At 44.2% G+C, this 21,875-nt stretch overlaps 2 protein-coding genes across 11 annotated transcripts in view; one reads left to right on the top strand and one right to left on the bottom strand.

The window, feature by feature from the left end:
* Positions 1–189: 189 nt before the first annotated feature.
* plpp2a (phospholipid phosphatase 2a) lies at positions 190–17,639 on the top strand. Of its 2 annotated transcripts, XM_027019711.2 has the most exons (7): positions 190–572; positions 789–1,005; positions 12,425–12,576; positions 13,126–13,388; positions 13,845–13,902; positions 14,550–14,726; positions 14,920–17,639. In XM_027019711.2, exons 2-7 carry the CDS (start codon positions 945–947, stop codon positions 15,067–15,069), a joined length of 861 nt encoding a protein of 286 aa, XP_026875512.2. In that variant the 5' UTR covers positions 190–572; positions 789–944; the 3' UTR covers positions 15,070–17,639. The 2 variants fall into 2 exon arrangements, with proteins under 2 accessions (XP_026875512.2, XP_035384606.1); XM_035528713.1 differs by lacking the exons at positions 190–572; positions 789–1,005 and adding an exon at positions 4,050–4,095.
* tle2c (TLE family member 2, transcriptional corepressor c) overlaps positions 4,103–21,875 on the bottom strand; it is a 35,508-nt gene continuing 17,735 nt past the window's right edge. For 4 of the 9 annotated variants that reach the window (XM_035528705.1, XM_035528710.1, XM_027019713.2 and 1 more), the window contains 4 exons: positions 21,464–21,628; positions 20,407–20,538; positions 19,672–19,983; positions 17,705–19,414 (listed from right to left, as the gene is read on the bottom strand). In XM_035528705.1, coding sequence (XP_035384598.1) covers positions 20,407–20,538; positions 21,464–21,628 — 297 coding nt within the window. In that variant the 3' untranslated portion in view covers positions 17,705–19,414; positions 19,672–19,983. The other 5 variants (XM_035528708.1, XM_035528707.1, XM_035528706.1 and 2 more) reach the window with 5 other exon arrangements.

The following is a 21,875-nucleotide window of genomic DNA, read 5'->3' as shown; positions in this document are numbered from 1 at the left end:
TTTGTTTAGACAGATGGGTCGGCCCAAAGGCACAGATCCATCCGCTCCCACAGCGGTAATCTCAGATAGGCGCAGCGCCAGGACTGCGACAGCAACAACGGCCGAGGGTTAAAGATAATGGCGCGTTTCGCTTTTTTTTTTTTTTTTTAAATCAGTCCTACCTTTATAATGCACTTGCGCCCACGCAGTCATTTACTCGTTGCAATCTCTTAAGCAAACTATTAACGGCAGCCTCCCAAGGCAGTCAAAAAATGGTTTGAGACCCCCCTGAAAATGACCCCCCCCCCCTTCACTTACCTTATAGCCTACATCCTGAATAACTACTTTTTCCTTCAAAATGCTTATCAAAATTCAAAACTTATGTAACCTTGTTAAAACTTGTTTTACCACTGGAAGTAGCTGTCGGCGATCAATCGTACCGATCCCTTCTCTTTATTTGAGCGTTTCTGCTGATCAGGTCACTTCCCAAGTGCTGGCCAGCAATGCTTTTTTGCCTGTGAGTCGGAGAGAGTGAAAGCCTGACGTCAATCCCAGGCAGCTGCTCCAAGTGCAGACTGCTGGACGCGGCAGAGGTAAGATCACGGCCGCGGTGTGGGAAGGGTTGCCTTGAGCTGTATCAAGCTTGCTTATTTCTTTGGGAATATCACGGCTCAGTTCCATACCTGAGAGGGGACGTTCACAGAGCGCAGTGCTCCTTCTCAGAGACAGCATTCTAACCAAAACCGATCTGTGTGCGTGAGTGATATATATGTTTTTGATTAAGTGAACACGTTTTGTGTTCCCTTCAGCACACCTCGAGTAGTCTGCAAGCGGTGTTCCACAGGTGGAGGCGCAGAGAGGATCCGGAAGAACTTGTAGATCGAGTCGCCCTTTGCGAGGTGTAGCAACGTGGGGCTCACATTCACCCGCTGCTTCCAACACGCAGCAAGACGAGGTGGTCGAGCATGATGGAGTTAAAGAAGAAAAAGATTTTTATCCTTGTGGACGTTGTCTGTGTGTGTGTCGGTAAGTTTGATAATGTCATGTCAATATGGCCGACAGTGTTTGCCATTGTAGAGGGCTTACAGAGGTAAAAGTCATATCGATATTAGTGACACCAGACTGTCTTTTTTCAGTTCATGTTTTTCTGATAGTGTTTGCCGTCAAAGCATATCGCCAGGACGTAAAGGCATCGCGGCTTATAACTGCCTGGTTGCTCTCACCTGTAGCGCCCTGCTTGGCTATGGCGTTCACCTGTGGTGCGTGTCGACTATTTGTAAACACGCAGAAAACTACCAAGAACGTTATGGGAGAACATCGGTCTTTACAGCGTGTCTTTGATCCTTGAAGTCCTCCTCGGGTTAGTCAACTAGGCTACCTGCGTATGTTGTAGTAGGTGAAGGTTTCTCACACTATAAACCTTTTTTTTTTTTTTTTTTTTTTTTTTTTTTTTTAAATCTGAAGTGAAGCTTAATTACTCTACAGAAGCATCGTCCATATAAGCGGTGTAGTTCTAAGATCTGGGGTGTATCTTCCTTTTTGGTAGTACATGCATTTTAGAAAGTTGGGTGACGTTTCACCGGCTTCCCCTGTGTATTAATAATTGCCGTTTGAGACCAGTAGACTGGGCAGTGGGGCTTTCATTACCTTGGTCAGTTATTCATCCTTTGCCATCTCTTATGAATTCTGAAATGTTTTGTAGCATGGGTGTTTTACCACATGAGAATTGTGTGTACTTGTTATGAGGAATACAAAGAATCATGGGGTTTTTTCTTTTGTCACTCCTGCATGGACCCCTATATAAAGGCTTGAGTTTAGACGTGGGGGCACCAAAATCTGTTTTGAGAGAGTTTAATAAACATGAATCTCTGCTTCTACTCTACAAGTCATATTTAGACACACATACATACATACATACATATATTCAAATGCAAACTCGTTTAGACTTACAGTAGGGCCATGTGTGACAAATGGCGCTTCTGTAAGTCACCAGATGAAATTCATCATGTGCTGGGTATGGTGCCACATGCTCTGGGAATAAGGCATCTGATAAGTTTAAGCAGTCCTGTGCTTCTGTAGGGCACAGACTGTGTGGAGATACTGGACAGGGCAGAGGTCACAGGTGCAACGGGCACAGGTGTACAGCTAGGCTGCTTTCAGAGCAGGTATGATAATTGATGCTGGCCTCACATGTAGCTAATCTATTCTGCAGGTGTGTGTGTTATGTGCATGAATCTGCAGAGGGTGTGTGTGTGTGTGTGTGTGTGTGTGTGTGTGTGCATGTGAGAGTGAATGTGTGCATGTATGTGAGATGAGTGTGTGCATGTGTGTGACTGAGTGTGGGTGTTATAATGTGAATGAATCTACATGACTTGTTGAGACTTGACCTGCATTGAGGAGATGCCGTAGTTCAAAGATTAGTTCTGCCTTCAACGGAAGTCCTGTACTTGCACCGTTTCTGTTCTTTTGATTAGTGCATAGGGTCTTTTAAGGAAACATGTTTACCTGTGTGCCCAGACAAGGCCAGATATGTCTAGATTTGTTTAGTTGGAGAGCCTTGTTTGTAAGGTACAGAACAAATGCACGATACCTGTAGCATGAAACCAACATTAAAACTCTGACATAAATGCCATGTCTATAAAAAATGTAGTGTCATTGGATTCTTTGGTTGGGTAAGGCAAGATTTGTTTTTGAAGGATATTCTCTCACATGGAACTTGGCTGTCTGTTGTTTGTGACTTATTATTATCTGTGGATACATGATTGTGACTGGGCTGTGAAGTGTCACATCTTTTGAATGAATCCAGATTTGGCTTAGAATAAATGTTGCTGAAATGCAATTAACTAAAGTGTTTAATTTAGATGGGATGAGTCACATGTAAGTAAAGTGGTGTGTGGGTGGGTGGGTGGAGTTAATGGTCCCCAATGCTGTTTTGATACCCTTCAATTCTGTCAATTTTAAGGCCCCTAATAATAGTACTTAGAGCAGAATTAAATGACTTGGGGAGGGGGCAGAAATGTTGAATCACCATGATGGTTTGCATCTAATTGTACATCTGCATCCATGCAGAGGTATCATCTCTCTGTATTAACAAAAGGTGAACTGTGAATTTAATCCTTCATTTATGGTAATGAACAGTTGAGGTCCAATCTGTTTATGATAAAGTATGTGAGATAAAGTGAGACCCTGTTTGTCAGTCCTCACGTGAGCTCGTTGGGGGTGTCGTCGGCCAACTCGGCGTGCATCTGAAAATCTACGCGGGAATTGAGCGTGGACCCCAGCGTCCCTGCATAGCCCTGTCGCCCAAAGCCTTGTGAAGTTCTGCCTAATTTACAAAGTCATCTTGTTAAGCTTCCCCCTCGCTCTCTTTTAAGCTACGCTTCCATTTCACGTTCCTTCCTCGTCTCAGCTCTGCTTCACGTGCCAGAAAGATATGGACCATTTACACGGTAAACAAATTGAGAATTTCTTTCCTTGGGTGTGTTGCAGTAGGTGTATATTATGCATATACATGTATATGTATGGTATTTCTGTCATTTCAGTGTGTTTTTTGTGTTCATGGGTGTATGCATAGCAATATTACTTGCATACCACGTGTGTGTGTGTGTGTGTGTTACAGTTTATACTGAAAGTCTTGCCACATCAAGCAGCGTTTGGACACCTCTGTGTGTGTGGGATGTGTGCCTGTTATTACACCTTGTATGAGAGTGACAGAGATGTGTGAGTGGTGAATCATCCCACAGAGGTTTGAAGTCCACTGCACAGTCAGGTTTGGCACTCTGCACTGCGGCGTAATCGGCCAATCGGTTCTCTCTGCAACCTGGCCGTGCATTTGGAATGCATGACCAACAGAGGTGGGAGGGAAGCGTGTAAGGCGATCGTTGGCTTAGGAGATCAGAAGGTGATGCACAGGAGATGTGGAGACGTGATGGTGAACGGGTGTTGGGGCAGGGTCGGAGGTGGGGTAGGAATTAAAGGGCGAAAGATGAGATGAAGGGAAATGGGTGCAGGTGTAGAAGGAGACGGAAAAATGAGTGGGTAAACGCAGGAGGCGGCTGCATGTATTAAGAGAGCGGGAAAGCTGGATGGAGAGTTGGATGAGACAAACTGTGAAAGGTAAGGCCGAGGAGCGTTAATGCTGCGCTTGGAATAGTTGTGTCAGATTTCACAGTTTGTTCAGTAAGGACAGCTGGTGGGTAGGTGTTTCATGGAGTTAGACATGGCGTATTAGCTGAAAACAGTGAAAAATCGCATCTGTACATCTGTACTAAGGCTACGAAGCTTTCTTTGCATTTAGAGTCTCTCATTCTTTCTCTCTCCCTTTCCCCGTTTCTGGTCAGATGTGCATAGCAAAGAAGCAGCAGATTTATACAGTCCTACTCACCACGTCCTGTCTGGTGCTAAAACACATGTTGCCCATTTGTCTGTATTCCTACCCTTAATTCATCTTGTATCTGACAGCACTGCCTTCTCCAGATAGAGCAGTGCTGTCTGTGGATATGCACCTTCCTCCTCACTGCTGTGTAAGACGCCAGGATTGATGGAGGGAACGTATTGTCTCACTTGCAGTCCCAGGCCAGTAACATTTTCCCCACAAGTATCATGTGCAAACAGCAGCAGTTACAGCCAGGATTTGGTGACTTTTACATTAGGTTGACTTATCATTTTAAGTTGCTTAGTGATAATCAGACTAATAGTAGTTTGGTAGTTTTGGAGTAGATGATGATGATGATGTATGATAACATATGAAACATAAATAATTGGAACAGAACAAAACAAGAATAAAATGAACAAAAGATCCATAAGGAAGTGCATAAAAAGTGCTTTACAGTAAACTATTAGAGACAAAGTGCATTTTGAGATGTGTAGGGTTTTTTTTTGTTTGTTTATTTGTTTTTTATTTAATCCTGAGAGGCCGAGAAGGACTATGCCTAACAGACTAATGGATCACTAAGACAGACCCGGGCCCAGACCCGCAGGGCAGTTCTACACATACTGTCCATAAAGGCCTAACTGATGACAAACACATGTGCTCATGGGTCCTTGCATGTGTTCTGACTGATCAGAACATGCTGTAAGTGACGGTGTGTAATGTCAGGGCTCATTTTGTGGGAGCACATCGAAAAGTTGTCACAGTATTGTTTTGCGAATGTTTTTGTTTTTTCTCTATAATTTGGTTTCCAATTTTCAAAGTAAAGAAAGTTATGAGGTTTACAAAGGATGTGACGATTATGTCAGTGGACTGCATTTCAACCCAGTAAAAACTGTCAGACTGCTACTTTAATCTTTACTGACAATATCAATGACCATATTATGCACAATTAGAAGTAGCCGGCACATTTTATTAAGCCATTTATTACCCCAGTTGGCTGTCAACTGTTCTGTATTTCTAAAAGCAGCAGTTTCACAGCTCATGGTCATTTGTAGCCCAAGACTCGAGCTAACGGCTACAAGCTGAGACTGGTTTGGCTGAGCAGAGATGGGTCAGGGCAAGCCAATTCCTTGTGCTTTAACAAATGAAGCACAGGCATTTGTCCAAAGCTGGTGGAGCACATGAAGGCTTTTGTAGCCTCGGGCTACAAACGAAACGGGCATCTGTCCAAAAGTCAGTTAGGCGTTGTGCCTGTAGCCAGCGCGCAAGCACTGCAAGGCAGAACGCTGGAACAGCGGGGCGCTGGGACTGGGCTTTGGACATCACTCTCCGTGCCAAAACCTTTAACGGGGCCGTGCTCCGTGTCTTTAGCATGCTAGTTCGGATCCTGGCCCCAAGTTCATAAGGGAACGCGAATATGCATATGTCCACAGCAGGGGCCTCAACAGGATGTTATTCAAATGACCGACTGTCAGCAGGCTCATCACTCTGTGGGATGCAGGTTGCTTGGGTCATGTGACCCTCATTTATTCCAAGGCTCCATTTCCCATAATGCCCCATGAACCGTGGAGTCCTCCCTCGTGAGCGTGGTCAGTGGCGGACTGATGGTTGAGAGGCTGAACCTTTCACATGGCCTGTAAAAAGAGAAGCTTGTAGGTCTGACTGCAAAGGCAGCGTCTGACCCAAGAGTCCTCCGAACTTGAAGGCAGGGTTGAATGAAGCCAGTGAACAGGCAGTAGGAGTGTGGTCAAAGAAAGGGCCTGACCCTCATTACTCTTCTGTCTCATTGCCTCCCTTTGCATGTTCTTCATCTGGTTCATGCCTTCACTCAGGCCTTAAGTGTCACTTTCCCTTCTAACCAAAGGAGAATATTAGAGATACTGAAACAAACAGCCAATATGGTGACACACATCCAGCCTTTTGATGACTACAGAACCCCCTGTATGGTTTTAGTTGTATTCATATCAATACACTCTTCCTAAAGCGCCAGTAGGTGCTGTTACAGTTATCATTTACAGACAATTACTTGTAAGTGTTTGTAACAAGTTTCTTCCTTGTTCCTGTCACCTTCATCTTGCCCTGTAGGGATCTAAAGCTGCTTTGTGAAGTGTGTTGTAAAAATGCTAAATAAATAAATCCATCAAATAAAGCCACATTTATCTTCCTTCTTGTGATCAGCATCCATGATCATCTGCCCTTACTGTCATTTAAATTAGTCAATTAAAGGAACATGGCTCAAAGAATCTCTCTGTAAAGGTGTGTCCAGCTTACCTACTTAAGATCAATCCATGCACAGAGCTCCCACACTACTGACACACCCGATCCAGTTTGTCAAGGCCTTCAATAAAATCGGGATATCAGTATAACCAGGATATTACAACCGCTCTGCTCTTTTGGAACGAAACTCTGCATGATGGAGATATAGAAACAGCCATCCCAACCTCAAAAGAAATACTTCATTTGTGCTGTTTCTGTAGCAGCCTGTGGAGTTTCGTGGCGTTTTCACTGGGTTCGTTCCTTTTGCGTTCATTAGATGGACTTTTAGCCAGATACAGCCTTTGAATTAAACATGCACGCTTCCCCATTTAAAAGCCCCATGAAAAGTTCAATCACCTAAAGGAAATGGCAGCCCTCAACTGAGCATGCTCACACAGGAAGACGCCACGGGTTAGAGGCATTATGGGAAATAATAAGTGAATGGTTACAAGGCCTGTGCAGCTCTGTGCTGCAGAAGGCGTTGGTACTGGTTTGGTTGCTCTGAAAAAGCAAGAATGCAAAAACAGTTCACCATTAAACAACACAACATTGCATTAACTTGAACAACAAAACGGTTTGGGCAAAAACATTTGAATGACATAATTCACAAGAGCTGCCACTGTCAGACATCGAGCCATCGATCACTAATCCGCCAGTGGCAGCCTATGCCACTTCCCACGGTGTGTCCATGCCAGAGTTTGGGGCTTTGCATTCCTCTTTGAAAATGACAAATAATGCAGCTCCCAGGAGAGATCTCCTTCTCACATTCCAGTCTTTGTTACGAAAATCATCTGCAGCATCCCTGTAGTGAACCTAATAGTTTTATATAACCTGAAAAAAGGGTTTTGGTTTTGTGGGTTCTTATCCAGGGCTGATCTCGGAATAGCTTTGCTATTGCTAATAGAAAGGTGTTGCGCCATTGAAATGGACCGGGTTTATTCCACATTGTCTCCACAAAGGCCTGGGAAAGATGCCTTGCTAGATGCAGCATTGCACTGTGGGTGCAGTGGAAGCAGGAACTTTGAGAGTTTGACCCAGTCTGTTAAATTTTTAATCCTGTTTATTTTTTGATTGCTGCCCTGCTTTAGTGCAGCCCAAATCCTGTTAGCTGAACTAATATAAATATTAGCATTGATTTTGTTTTTAAAGTTTTATGACTTCAGGAAAGTTCTAAAAGGTGCGCTTTAGCTCAAACGACACCAACAGTTGGGCTTGTGGGGTCTGATAGCTCAGCAGTGTGCCATTCTGAGGAGACTTGCTTGCTGCTGTTTCGCCCTGATAAGATTGATTCTGTGTATATTTTGGCACCATCAAGGTTACGGAAAGAGAAGCAGCATGAATAAGTCCGCACAACTCCTTTTTGGGCCATGGGAAAGCATCTGTGGGTCAGAGGGCACAACAAAGGCAAACTGTCCAATTGTGAATTCTTGCCTGTTTATTTTCTCAAAGTCATCTTGATTGAAACTTCTACAGATGAGATTGCATAAGGGGAGACGATGAATCTTCTTATTCCGTCAGCTGGAATCTTTGCTGACATGGACACAAAGAGACTATTGGCAAATATCCTGGCTCGCCATCACTCCACACTGTAATAACTCGGAGGTATTCCCGTGCTCAGGAACCAGACGTGCGTGCGCGTGTGTGTGTGTACAGGAATGCCCATGATGATTATTATTATAATTGCCATATGTATAAATAGTTAAAATAGCAGTACGAGGTGGGTATAGTCCTGAGCTGTAGCAGACTATTGCCAGGCCTGTAGCCTTGTGTGGTCTGCTAGAGGGAATATGTTTTTCCGAGGTCACTCTTCAGTGACTCGGAGTGTACGCAGTGTCAATGACCAAGATTCAGTGGAGGGTGTTATGAAGCCTGAGCAAATTGTGGACTAGAGCAAAAAATGTCAACTACAGCAAAAAAAAAAAAAAACGTGGACAGAGGACTGGGTTCTTAAATTTCATAACATTTCAACACAGATGAGTGTAAAAGGTGCATAGCATAGATTCAGGAATGCATAGCCTGATTAACAGACTGTGTTATGTTGGTGAAGCATCAGAACATTAACAATGATCATTGCTGATTTATTTAATTGGTGATCGATCTGGTTGCTATAGGCTACAGATTTTTCACTGTAAAGAATGGTGCAGAAATAAAGCAATGTTATCCCTGTATGATTGATGCACAGTGTTCTGAAGTGTTTGTACTTTATTTGAATGACCTGTAATCCACTTACAGAGACCAACCGCTCCACTGGAACCTCACTGACTCATGCCCCTCGATCAAAGAAAATTGATTCTCTTATTCTCACAATCTCATATTTGGTAAATATGGATCCTTTTTGAGGGTGATCGTCTCACAGAAATTGCTGTTGCACCCCTTCATGATTATCAGCAGGACATCCCTCAGGAAATGTCAGAGAAAAACAAACCCCACATGAATAACAGCAAGTCAAAAATGCTGTCATTTCCATTACATACTGCATGTTCAGCTGACTTTGTGTCACGTGGAAATATGTTTAGTGTCTTCATAGTTCAGCTTCTACACTTGGTGGCCTTGTAGAAATTTAGAAAAGGAAATTTGGCTTGACCACCTTTTAGCTTTTATGAAAAACATTCAGAGGGGGCTGAAGATCATTTCAGTGATGAGAAAATGGTGATTGATGCATGTCTGGGGCAACATTGGCGAATGGGAAATTATAACAACTTTTCCAGACATTCCTTAAATTTCCTCTGTGCCGGTGACTGTGAAATGGCACTAACACCAGGGCACCTTAGACTCAATCTTGCCACCACCGCACAGACAAGCGATTCCTGATGACACACTGATGCTTCTGTGGCTTTTGCACATGACCTCACATATTCAGAGGTGTGGCAGTCCCGAAATCAGCCTTGTTTACCTCTGCCCTGCATGGACCAGGTGCCCTCGCCAACGGCCGTCTGACTCCCTGTTGGGGGATGTTGGAAAAGGAAGAAACAAACATCCAGTTTATCATTCTTAAAACTCCTAAAAAAACATGGGTTTTGCTAGTTTTCAAGGTAAACATCAATTTTAGAACCTACATGTCAAATATCTATCTTTTGGTCTTTCGCTTGTATTTTTCCTTAAAATAGAACATGGTGATTAAAATGTAGGCACAGAGCTGAATTTCCAAGCAACTCTAGTTCAGAAATCTTCTATTTGACTCATCGCCTAGGAATAGATGTGAGCATACATAGGCCCATAGTTTCTATAGAGGGACATTTAAGAAAAATGCTTATTGGTGATTATTGTGAATTTCAAAGTACAAATCTGTCTTATAGACTTGATAGTGTGAGCAAAATACAGCTTTGGCCCCTAATCTGACCCTGGCATAACCCTTGATTTATGATGACATGGTGTCCCTTCTGGTCTTTTAGCTTTGACCCAAATGTCAGGCATTATGCAAATAGTGTTAGACAATCACTGAACTAAGGAGTGCTGCTCATTTGCTTGTGAAGTTGCATCTGGTTTGGCATTAACTCGCCCTTTCTTAGTCATTTCCTTAGTCTTTTCATTTCAGCATTCAAGCAGCCAGTGGCTCTGTGTCTTCCCCTGTGTGTCTCCGTTTGATCTGTCGTCCTGGCCATGTCCTGAATTTAAAGGGGCCTTCCTTTAAAAAGCGCCAGTATCCTGCTCACTGTAAATCTGAGCAAGACGCTCCCATACGACAGCAGCTGCGTTAAGGGAGCAGGGACCTGGGCTGAAGTGGTCAGTGTGCACTTGGTGGTAACGGGCTGTGGACGTCTCTGTTCTGCAATGATTGATGCATGCAGCAGTTGTTACTCTGTGGGTTTCACATCCCTTGAACAGAACACATCTAGGAACACTGCCCTCATACAAACTCCATACTGTCTGATGATGATCCAGAAATGCAACTTCCATTTATGAGAGAGAGAGAGAGAAATAGTTGTGTTGGCCAAGGTAATTTTTCCTGAATTTCAGTGGCTTCTGAAATGTGTGTTGTCACACCAGCCTGCGCTGTTTTGAGCAATCTATGCATCAACAGTTGAACAAGATTTAGAATCACTACAGTAATGGCAAATTCAGACTTCCCACTGTTCTATAAGAGCAAAGTTGTATGGACCCCCAAATAGCCACTCATGAAATGGAATTCACCTGAAGGCTGAGTGAGTCACCATTTGACCCAAGCACTCCCACACCCCCAGATCTGGAACAACAATCTTGCTAAAGTTTAACGAGTTCCCAAAAAGATTACCAAAGCTTGTTCATTGTTCCAGGCATGAATTGGAAAGACAGGTTTATTGCCACATGCCGGGGCTGTTGTTAGGAGCCCTGGACAGCAGCCAGGAGGCCCCATCACTCCCCCTCACTAAATCCACACTGGGCCTTTCTGCTGGGGCAATAGATCCTTTTAAAGCAACTTCAGTTTACACTTAACTGATTATAACAACATTGTTTCCTTGTCCTATCACATGTACCTGACACTGGTCACTTCTGTTACTGTTTCTGAGTCGGACCTCGGCCCGTGTTTGTGCAACTTGCTTGGAAGAAGACTCTGTTCAGATTGCAAAGGGGGGTTGTGCCAACTCCAGTGTGTGTACACACACACACACACACACTTAACTGTAACAATGGAAACCTTTCCTGTTAGTTGGCAAGTCTTTGTTTGGGTACATGAAGCAGGTTCTGTCATCATATTTCCACACTTCACTTTCCCTGTAAAGAGAGACAGAAAGGCATTTCACAGGATAAGAAGTGGTCTAAGTGGCCAACACAAAGGCATGACACTTTTTCTAGGTTTTAAAAGACTTGTACACTAAGTCTGGATTAATAGTTATTCACTATCACAGGAATAGTTGGTGTATTGTGTGCACTAGTGCCATTTAGGTCAGGGGTACCCAAGTACTACAAGATACTACAGAAGGACTTCATTAACTTAATGAGCTAGATTAGGGTTGGAACTCTTCAGGGTGGTAGATCATGGACTGGACTGGACTCGAGCTCCCTGATTTAGGACACGGTGTTTGAGTCTGGCCTGCCTCCAGTAGGTATTCTGGTTCTGCAGTTTGCTGTGTTTGCTGATCGGCACTAATAAGCGGTGATGCACTTCCACGCTCCTGATCGCAGGCACATACACAGGGCTTGGGCAATACGTAATACAGTTGGATGAATTGACCACTCCACTTCTTCTCCTCCCCCCCCCCCCCCTCTCAATCTTTCATTTGCCAGACAGTGACCAACCAGGGCTAAAAATCTTTTCTGTGGGAAAAGATTTGCCCCAGGCAGTGAGACAGCCAACATGGAGACACATGCGCGTACACACACTTCTTCTCAGGCCTCATGATGCTGATTTGCTGTTGTCAGTGATTGGGAAAGCCCTCAGCAGATAACCACACAAGCTACAACCACAAACCCCTGGCCTGCTAGCACATCCTGCTGTGACTGCCCACACAAGCTACAGATAAGGCTCCTTCAGCACCTCTGTCAGCCCCCAAGGGGTTTGCAGTGAAGAGAATCTGTCTGTTGGACAGAATCCTGTATATTTTATTGCCAGGTAATCTTTGCGTCTGCTGTTTGAGGTCTATACTCTTCATGCTCAAGCGTTGATGCTAAATGTAGCATTTTTTCAATGATGCACGGGGCTGTAGCGTCTGCATGTTGTGCAGTTTTGGGGCTGGTGTGGGGTGCTGGAGGCATCAATCTGGAAGTGATGCTGGAGGAATGTGCAGCTCCCCTCCTAAGGAGTTCAGGAAATGTAGCCAGGTGCAGCATGATACTCTCAGAACACAAGAGATCGATTTTGCAGTGTGTGTGTGTGTGTGTGTGTTTTTCCTCTTCCAGCCGCAATGCCATATGTCATCTTGACACTCATGTTCCAGCCGTACCAGCGTGGAGTCTACTGCGATGACGAGAGCATCCGCTACCCGTACAAGTCTGACACCATCTCTCACGGCATGATGGCCGCCGTCACCATCTCCTGCTCCATCGTCATTGTAAGCCTCCATCAGTTCACTTTGAGAAACACTTTGTGGTCAAAATTCCAGTATCGTCTCCACCAGAATATTTCAGATTATTCGTGTAACTGTCAGAGATGTCAGGTTGGTTTTCTTACAGGTTAATGTGTATTAACTGATAGCATGTATGAAAGCATTTAATTGACAACAAGAACTTCACTCAGGAATGCAATCGTTCCGGAATTAACAAAAGCTAACATACCGTAATGCTAATGTTCTATAATGTTGGCCAAGTTAACATTATGCAAATGAGACTTTGACCCCATTAGTTTTCTTTCATTGTTCGCCATATTATCTTAAACTTGAGCTTTTCAATCCAGAACAGCCAGTCCATATATTTACTCTGAATCTCTTACAGCACTCCCAAGGCAGGCAGTCAGGAACTTTTTATTTAGCCTCTCTGTATTAGTCTACATGGTTCTAATGTTTGAGTGTCTGGAACAGAACCAGATCCTGGTCTGGGATAGAACCGGATCAGATGCGTTTTGTATCTTGTCAATGTTTTGTCCATTCTCCCTCCTTGTACAGATTACATCAGGAGAAGCATACCTGGTCTACACCAAGCGTCTCTACTCAAACTCTGGGTTTAACCATTACGCCGCCGCACTGTACAAAGTGGTTGGGACGTTTCTGTTTGGGGGCTGTGTAAGCCAGTCTCTAACAGACATGGCCAAGTTCACTATTGGACGCCCACGGCCCAACTTCATGGAGGTGTGCGCCCCGACCGTGTGCAAAGGCTACATGCTACATATCAACTGTACAGGGCACCCACGGAATGTTACTGAATCCAGGTACCGTGATGGGAGACAGGAAGGTCAGGGTTAAAGGTTGCACCGCTGATAACCTCACTTCCTGTGTTTGTCTCTTTTTGGCGTAAGCTGTCGTTTTCAATTCCTGTTTCTTTTCAGTTGTGTGCTTGACCTTTTTCCAAGGGGTTCTTTTGTGCTACTCAGCGTACGGAAACCCGTTTTACAATGGGCTTACATCAATTCAGGATTCAGTAGGACCTCTGTAGCAGCGTCTACATCTGTGCATGTGCTACAGTCACCAACTTGTATATCCTGACATCTATGCAATAAAATCAACTTATTTCCATAAAGTGCATAAGTCTTTTTGTTTTGTAAATTTGTGGTCAGACATACATTGATGTCCTTTTGGGTTTTCTCCAGCCTTTAAACTTCAAAAAGAAACAAACAAACAAAAAATAGTTTTGTTTACCCTTTTTCTCTCCTGTGTTTTTGCTTCAGGTTGTCTTTCTACTCGGGACACTCTTCCTTCGGGATGTACTGCATGCTCTTCCTGGCGGTAAGGTGTTGTTGGACTCGGAGGACGAGATAGGCTACTTGTGCAAACAGGTTCCCAAAAGCTTTAGTTTGAGTGTGATGGCCCTCTCCAGTGTCATTTGACCTGATAGCGTGACACACAGATTCTGCCGGCCCCGAACACGGATGTGTCTGTGTAATGCTTTTGGCTCAGAAGATGTGGCGTTGTTCGTTAAGTCCCTCGGTCATGTCCAGACCTGCTAACAGCTGTAACATTGCAATGTTACTCACACCTATGCAAGCCAGTAGAGTTTGTTGACTTGGTTTAATAAAGAAATTCAAGAATGCAGGAAGTTTGGAATTGGATTTCAATAACTATTTTCCCAAGGAAATGAAAGAATTAAAAAAATTTTTTTTAATGCAACACCCCTGAAGGATCTTTTCCCCAGTGACTTGATCAGAAAATGCTTTATTTCCTCTTGAGATCTGCTCCTGTGGGGCAGCTGATGAGATGGGGGGGCTTGATTGATTTCTTGGGGAAAGTCTTTTGGGTTTGGAGACTTTTAGCCCGATAGCTAGTCCTTGGTTACACTACAGACACAACTATGCCAAGTCCAGAGAAGATGTACAGTTGTAGTTTGAGGACTGGAGGATATCTCTATTATTTAATCTCCCTCTGTGTCTTTGCAGTTATATGTGCAGGCACGCATGGTATTCAAGTGGGCACGCCTCCTCCGTCCAACAATTCAGTTCTTCTTGGTTGCGTTTGCAATTTATGTGGGCTACACACGCGTGTCCGACTACAAACACCACTGGAGTGATGTAGTTGTGGGTCTCCTCCAGGGGGCGCTCATTGCCATCCTTAACGTAAGTGCTTTTCATTCTCACGTTGACCAGCTGCTCAGATAAATTCAATTCGGTGAATAAACATACTAATTGATATTTCAAACATTTTATGAGTTCCAGTAGTATCGTTTTCTTGACCTGAAAGTTGTATTCCAATGCATACGTCTGAAGAGATGTTTTGAAATGCTTCACCTTTTTCACCGACGGCCCGCAGGTTCTTTATGTCTCGGACTTCTTCAAGGAGCGTCCCCCGCTCTGCCAGGATGGGGGTACTGCAGAGAGCGAGGATGGGGACCATAAACCCAGGCTGCAAGTGTCCGAGGCGCAGAGGAGTAACCATTACAACTTCACCGGGACCGTATGAGTGACCTTTAACCCTTGACTTTTTAAGCTGGTGCATCTGCCAGTTGCACCAATCCCACCCCACCCCCCAACTCTAACCACTGAGCAGGCTGCCATCCCCACCACAACCATCCCGGACCCCAGAGGCGGGAACTCAGCTGCCGTAGCCAACCAACAGCAAAGGGCTCTCGCAACGTACTCGTCTCTATAGGTGGATATGATCCTCACGTCCTTCCTGTGTATGGCTGTGTGTGTGTGTGTGTGTGTGTGTGTGGGCTTACATGCAATATTCCCATATTTTGTCCTTACTGTAGTGGATTGGACATATTTATGTTTTATTTTTAATGTATCGTATTGAATGTTCAGTTCTTGTACAGTAGACAGTCAGGGCAAACGGTAACAAATTGTGCCTTAAAACCCTGTGTAAACGCCACCTGGGTGTAACAGTGAAAGGAAACAAGCTCTGAAGTCGCTCGGAAGTGTGGAGTTGATGGCGAGGCTCTCTATTGAAATTCCTGTAAAGTCCTGAAGTGATTCTCCTTTTTTAAACGTGTGTGAGTGAGCTGGACACCCCGCCCCTGGCCCACTACACTGCACAGTCCGCAATAAGGAGTTTGTCATTTTGTATTGTTTAACAGATCATTGCAAGTTATTTGAGAGAATATATCCTGTGACTTCATCTTTTTTTATTTGGAAATGGTCTTGGTGAAATTATATGGCAATAATGTTTTATTTCTTTGTATTTCTATTTCCCGAACGCATCCTTTGAAGGATTTCATAGCTGAACTGCATAATCTTTTTTTTACATTTTTTTTTTTTATTTCATGTTCTATGTAAGTTTTTTCTCCTCCGTGAATACCACTAGCTGACTACTGCATATTTGTTGGCCTATTACATTTTCCTTCTGTGTTTGTTTTTTAAAATGTGATTTTAAGGCCAGTCCGAGTTCTTTCCCACAAACTCTCAAGTGAAAAGCTGAATGATGGACTAATATTGCCTTCCCCTCCCTGCCGATGAACCACTCCTGAGTAAAGGATGCATTAGCCACTAAGGAGGAATCCAATTATCCAAACACAATTAGCAACATGCGAACCTGGATTAGAGGGGCTGTGGGACTGTGTTCATAGATCAGTGGTGCGGAGGTTTTGCTAATAGTGGTAGCTAGATGTCTTGACAGTATCATTGATTCCTGCTCGTGCCTTGCTAAGAATTAAACCTCAGAACAGATCAATTTGTTCACAAATCCACTTATAGTAAATATGTATTTCAGTATCACTGTAATATGGATACTGTCAGTATTTTTCCTATACCGTTCTCTGTGTGTGGTTGAACGTTTCCTCACCTCGGTGGACATAACGACTGATGCAGGCTGCATCCATCCAACCGGACTTCCCCTACATAACTCATGCTTGTCTCCTTTTGGGAATACAAAACTGTGGCTCTTAAGAGAAAAAAAGACGTTCCCTGCTCCAGCGCATTAACCTTACGAGTGCTGCTACCAGCTGCACATTTCACCGATGATGCTCAATTTTTAATATTTGTAATGGAATATATTTATTCAGCGTTTTTTTTTTTTTTTTCTCTCTCTCTTTCCTCTCTCTGCTGAACAGACACACTCTGTTTCTCTGGTGAGGCTGCTTCATCCGTAAGGCCTTAAAATAGCGCAGGCCCCGGCACGAGGTGGAGAGTTTGTATTCTGCATAAAATGTTTAGCATCGCCTGTATCCTAAAGTGAATGGGAAGAATATGCGCAATTCACAACACATTAATGTAGTTATGCTTGTTTGAGTATCCTATGTTCTTAAAATGATGCTATTCGTGGTAATGCTGATTGATAAACATTGGGTGATTCAAATAACAGTCAAGAATTCCTATTAATCTCTTCAAGTTCACTTAGTAGGTAAAATCAACCCAAAGATTAATAGATTCATTTGTAATCTCTCCTGAGCCATGAATATTTTGGCAATAAATAGAACTGACTACAGGTTATTATGGGCTATTACTACAATCCTGTATTTCCATATAATACTAGATTCACAAATACGTGAAACAAGAAATTCCATTTCCTGTTATATCCCTGGACCTGTACTGGTCAAACGTGAGCCCCTTAAAATGGACAACAAAAACCAAAAAGACACACAGCCCATCACGTTCAGTGTGAGTTTAAGGACTCAAACTAAAAAGGGATTTGGCCGTGCTGCAAGATTTCTCTGAAGAGGTATTTAGGGTCATTGCAACCACTGATGTGGGCTACACAACCTCATTCTGACGGCGGCAGTCTGAAAGGCAGAATTCGTGCTGGGACAGCACTGCAGCTAGGAAGTGATTTTAATTTTTTTTTCCTAATGTGAGCCAATGCACAAGTGTTCAGCTAATAAGACCCCAGTGCTTGTATGTGTGTGTGCTTGAACCCAAGTGCCTATAGATTCCCCCCTCTTATCGTGGAGCAGGTAATCTGGATTAGGTCTACTGTGTTATTCCAGGACTACCCATATTTTGATATCGTATTGCACACATACACTTTTATATGTATGATTTTTTTTTATGTTTTGTCTAAAACTACTGTTGATTAATAAAGTCGCTAAACTCTTAGTGCTGTCTTTATTTTGTGAGTTGAAAACACCATTTCATAGGAAAAATGTTTATGTTCATGTATGTAAAGGTAAGAAAACTGCAAAGAGTTTATTGTAATAAAACACACTTTTGCATATGTAGCAAGATACATAATGAGAAAACGATTTTTTCTAGTCAAGGCAGCATGTGGAAGACATGCACCACTGTGGGTAGAGCTTGGCTAAATACAAACATTAACCTCACGCTGGTTCAGAAAAATAGCAGAAGACCATGGGAATATTTTCTTAGGAAGCATGCGGTCACGAACCCAAAAAACAAAGCTCCTTGTAACCGGTAACGTCTTATTGCTGCCACAAAACAGTGATCATATTGATGACGGACTGAAAAATGCCACCATGTCGCATAAACCCAGGGTGTGACCCGCTGACCTTTTGAAGAAGACACCTGCTAGTGGTTGCTTGCACTGGTGTCACGTACAGATCACGTGCCTTAAATATCTTCTTATCTATTGTTTAAATATTAGAGGCCAGAGCATGTCTTTGTCGACTTCGGCTATTTCCTTGGGCTGGGCTTAGATGTTTTTACATCAGAGACGTTCTGTTTCTTTTGTCAAATTCAGTACACGTACAGCTGACTCTGGTGGGTGGGTGTGTGTGGTCTGACCCTTGTGTGATGGATGTATGGCATCCTCTTTAACCCAAAGACACTAATGGTGTTCAGTTCTCAAATAAACGATCTCTGTAGTCTACAGCTCAGTAGCTCTGTACAATGTCAAAATAAATCGAAGTCTATCCCAGAGTGGAAGACATTTTTTGTTGTTGTTTGTTTTTGAATCGATGCTGGTTTCTGGGTAGCTTCTCTCAAGATAATGAATGAGGCTCCTGTGACTAAAATGCTATCCTAAAGGAACACAGCATATCCCATTCAACTAATAAGGTTTTAATAACTGAGTTTGACGCTGCGGGGAATAACGCTAAACGGTGCACCATGCTCTATGATCACATCTAAGAAACGTTTCAAACATTTTCCGTTAGTTGGCTAGGATTGACAATACTGCCCCCTAGTGGGAAACGCTGGTAGGTTGCGTGTGCTATTGACGTTAGCATGCCAGATAGATTATGACTACACATTGCTTAGGAAATGCCCAGCAGCTGCTAAGCAAGCTGGCAATTAAGACTAATTCAGGTTAGTTGTACAGTAATGTAATAAACATATCGTTAACAGGCTGTATATAACAGTATAAGACGCTATAACAGTTGGTTTAAACCCATCCGCCAAATAAAGGAGGTAGAATACAAGAAATGTAACCGTTACAGGCAACAGAGTAGTAACAGCAGTGAGCGAGCGAGGTGGCTACTTAGAAGCGAGATCTTTCTGATATTAGCAGAAATACTGTGGATACAAATCAATATCAAAGTCATAACACATAGTTACCGTTGTACTGCTCATTGGAGTTTGTCAGTGCGGGGTGCTGGTACTGTTTAAATGGCCAGACGTGTGCAGCCTTCATGTCCTGGGAGAAGGCACTTTCTGGGACTACTCGAGGAGCACAGCTGGTCACTTATGCTGAGCCCTGAGGTCCAGCCGTGGCGGCATGCACTTATAGCCGTGACCAATTCCCTAAACACCAAACAAGTGCAGAAGTGGCGAATACAGACAGCTCTTCTCTCTCCGTCAGCAAAGTCCAGTTCACACGCACAAGTTCTCGCTCCAGTTCTGTGTAATAGTTTGGTCTGGAGGTTGTCTTGCTTGTGGAGGGACAACATGAATTTGCTCCCACTTGCTTTTTCACTCTAGTGAATGGGGGACAGGCAGAGAACACAAAGAAACCACATCAAAATTAAAAAGTACATTAAAAATAGAAGCTCAAAACATACACTTTGTCAGCAAATAATGTAGTAATTGACTACCAGTAATAAAGTCCAGGATGTAAAATTTGTTGTCCTATTAATAGTAAAATATATTTTCTAGGTATTAACATGAATAACTGCATAATAGAGATATAACTATTTGCTATATAATTATTATAATGATAATTAGAGCAACCTACCAAAATGCTCAGCTTTGCCACAGCATTCCAGCTGCCTGATTGGCTGACAGATCTGTCAGTCACTGTAACAGCTGATTGATTGGCTTATGAAGCTGTGCCACGGAGGCGGCGCTGCAGTGTTTTGGACGAGGATGCCATAAAGCTCGCCGCACGGCTCTGAGAGTCAGCGGCCAGACGCCGGGTCCCGGCTAAGGCACGTGGTACCCGAGCCCATTGCATTCTGGGTCGGAGCCACTGCATGCCGGGTAGGGTGGGCGGGGGAAAGGGGCGTGTTGTCTCCCACCGTTATCACTCCACAGAGTGGAGCGGATCCTGCCAGAACAGAGATACTAGAACCCATCACTCTCATACCGAGCTGGACAGAGGAGAGCCCCGCTTTCAGGCAAAAAGTGGGTTAAATAATCAGCACACTGAGATGTCTGGATGTTGTAAGTTACATAACTACCTAGCTAGCTAATCAAACAGGCTAGCAGGTTTAGGAAATTATTGCGCCACACTGAGATTTTGTGGTATTCCTACATTTACACACTTTCTTTGTAACAGTTCAACAACGCACCTCAAGGGAATTTTTATTATATTATTTTTTTTAAACGTCTGGAATGCAAGCAGCTTGTGAATGCAATACCTGTTTACCCAGTTCCAACAGACAGCACTGTATCTGCCTTAGGAAACCCACATCACCCGTGGCATGCTTTCAGAATCAAGGAGGAAGGGTAAAGAGGGGGTACGTCTCACCTAGTGCTGGACAGGAGGAGAGGGGGCACTCCTGGGAGGGGAGCAGGGGAGGCCAGGAGGAGGCGCGGGGGTGGAGCCCGGGGACGGAGCGTTGCGCGAGGGAGAGCGAGAGGGGGAGCGCGCTTTCTCCTCCTGTAAAGATGGAGGGCATGAACTGTTTGAGTCAAAGCGGGTCCAGTTCCATTATGACCCAGAGGCATACATATGTTCACCCACGTAGATATTAATGGACACATGCATACATGCACATGCGCACACACAGATCCAGTACCATATAGTACAGGTTAAAAAATTCTGCCTAATAATCTGATAAAAGAAAGTCATTCTTATCCACAGATATAAAACACTACAGGATTTTAGAACTACAGAGCTGGGCCACAGAGCTACAGTCTAAACCTTGGAGGCAGGTGTCTAAGCCTTGTGTTCTATTTTTGCAGACAACCGCATAGTGACAGATACGTTATCTGATTCAGTGATTGGTTAAATCAGCTGCCATTTCTGTCCTCATCACTCTGTTGCTCTGACAGTGTTTGTACAGCCACAGCACTTCTGTTAATGTAGCTCCATAATGCATACTGTATTTGTTCTACAAACAAATGGGGTGTGTGTGTGTGTGTGTGTGTGTGTGTGTGTGTGTGTGTGCAGGTGTAGGGCAAGGCAGGTACCTTGTGTGTGTGTGTGTGTGTGTGTGTGTGTGTGTGTGTGTGTGTGTGCGCGGGTGTGTGTGTGGGTGGGTGTAGGGTGAAGCAGGTACCTTGTGTGTGTGTGTGTGTGTGTGTGTGCACGCGGGTGTGTGTGTGGGTGGGTGTAGGGTGAAGCAGGTACCTTGTGTGTGTGTGTGTGTGTGTGTGTGTGTGCGCGGGTGTAGGGTGAAGCAGGTACCTTGTGTGTGTGTGTGTGTGTGCGCGGGTGTGTGTGTGGGTGAGTGTAGGGTGAAGCAGGTACCTTGTGTGTGTGTGTGTGTGTGTGCGCGGGTGTGTGTGTGGGTGAGTGTAGGGTGAAGCAGGTACCTTGTGTGTGTGTGTGTGTGTGTGTGGGTCTAGGGCAATGTGGGTACCTGGGGTGGGCTCCGGCGGCGGCCAGGCGTGTGGGGGTGCGTGTAGGGAGAGGCAGGTGAGCGAGTTTCTCTACATGGGCTCCTGCGCAGCATCGGCGAGCCCTCTAGGCCATTCCCGTCCAGCGGGCGGGCGACGGCTCCCGCGGGCGACGTGCTCTTCCAGGCCAGCACACAGCAGAAGGGCGATACAAACCATAAACCACAAAGCAAACTGCGGCAGTAGTGGCTGTCATCGCAAATCCAGGGGAGCTCCTCCCCACGTTTTTAAAAGCGAGGGGAAAATGACACAGTACGCGAACACAGCTTTACATTCAGTCAGTGTGAAAACACTTCCTTAAACGCCCGTCTTGAAGAGAATTTTCAATGGGGACTTGCTGCGATGAAGTACAAAGCTACCGATGACACAGATCTG

This window comes from Electrophorus electricus, chromosome 7, assembly GCF_013358815.1.
Source record: "Electrophorus electricus isolate fEleEle1 chromosome 7, fEleEle1.pri, whole genome shotgun sequence".
Taxonomy (NCBI): Eukaryota; Metazoa; Chordata; class Actinopteri; order Gymnotiformes; family Gymnotidae; genus Electrophorus; species Electrophorus electricus.
This window is presented reverse-complemented; position numbering and strand designations above follow the sequence as displayed.

Excerpts from the sequence above, each read along its gene's own strand:
- plpp2a (XM_027019711.2), top strand. The coding sequence starts at position 945 with ATGATGGAGTTAAAGAAGAAAAAGATTTTTATCCTTGTGGACGTTGTC. Across the intron at positions 13,389-13,844 it reads CGGAATGTTACTGAATCCAG|GTTGTCTTTCTACTCGGGAC; the intron begins GTACCGTGATGG and ends TTTTTGCTTCAG. Across the intron at positions 14,727-14,919 it reads CGCTCATTGCCATCCTTAAC|GTTCTTTATGTCTCGGACTT; the intron begins GTAAGTGCTTTT and ends GACGGCCCGCAG.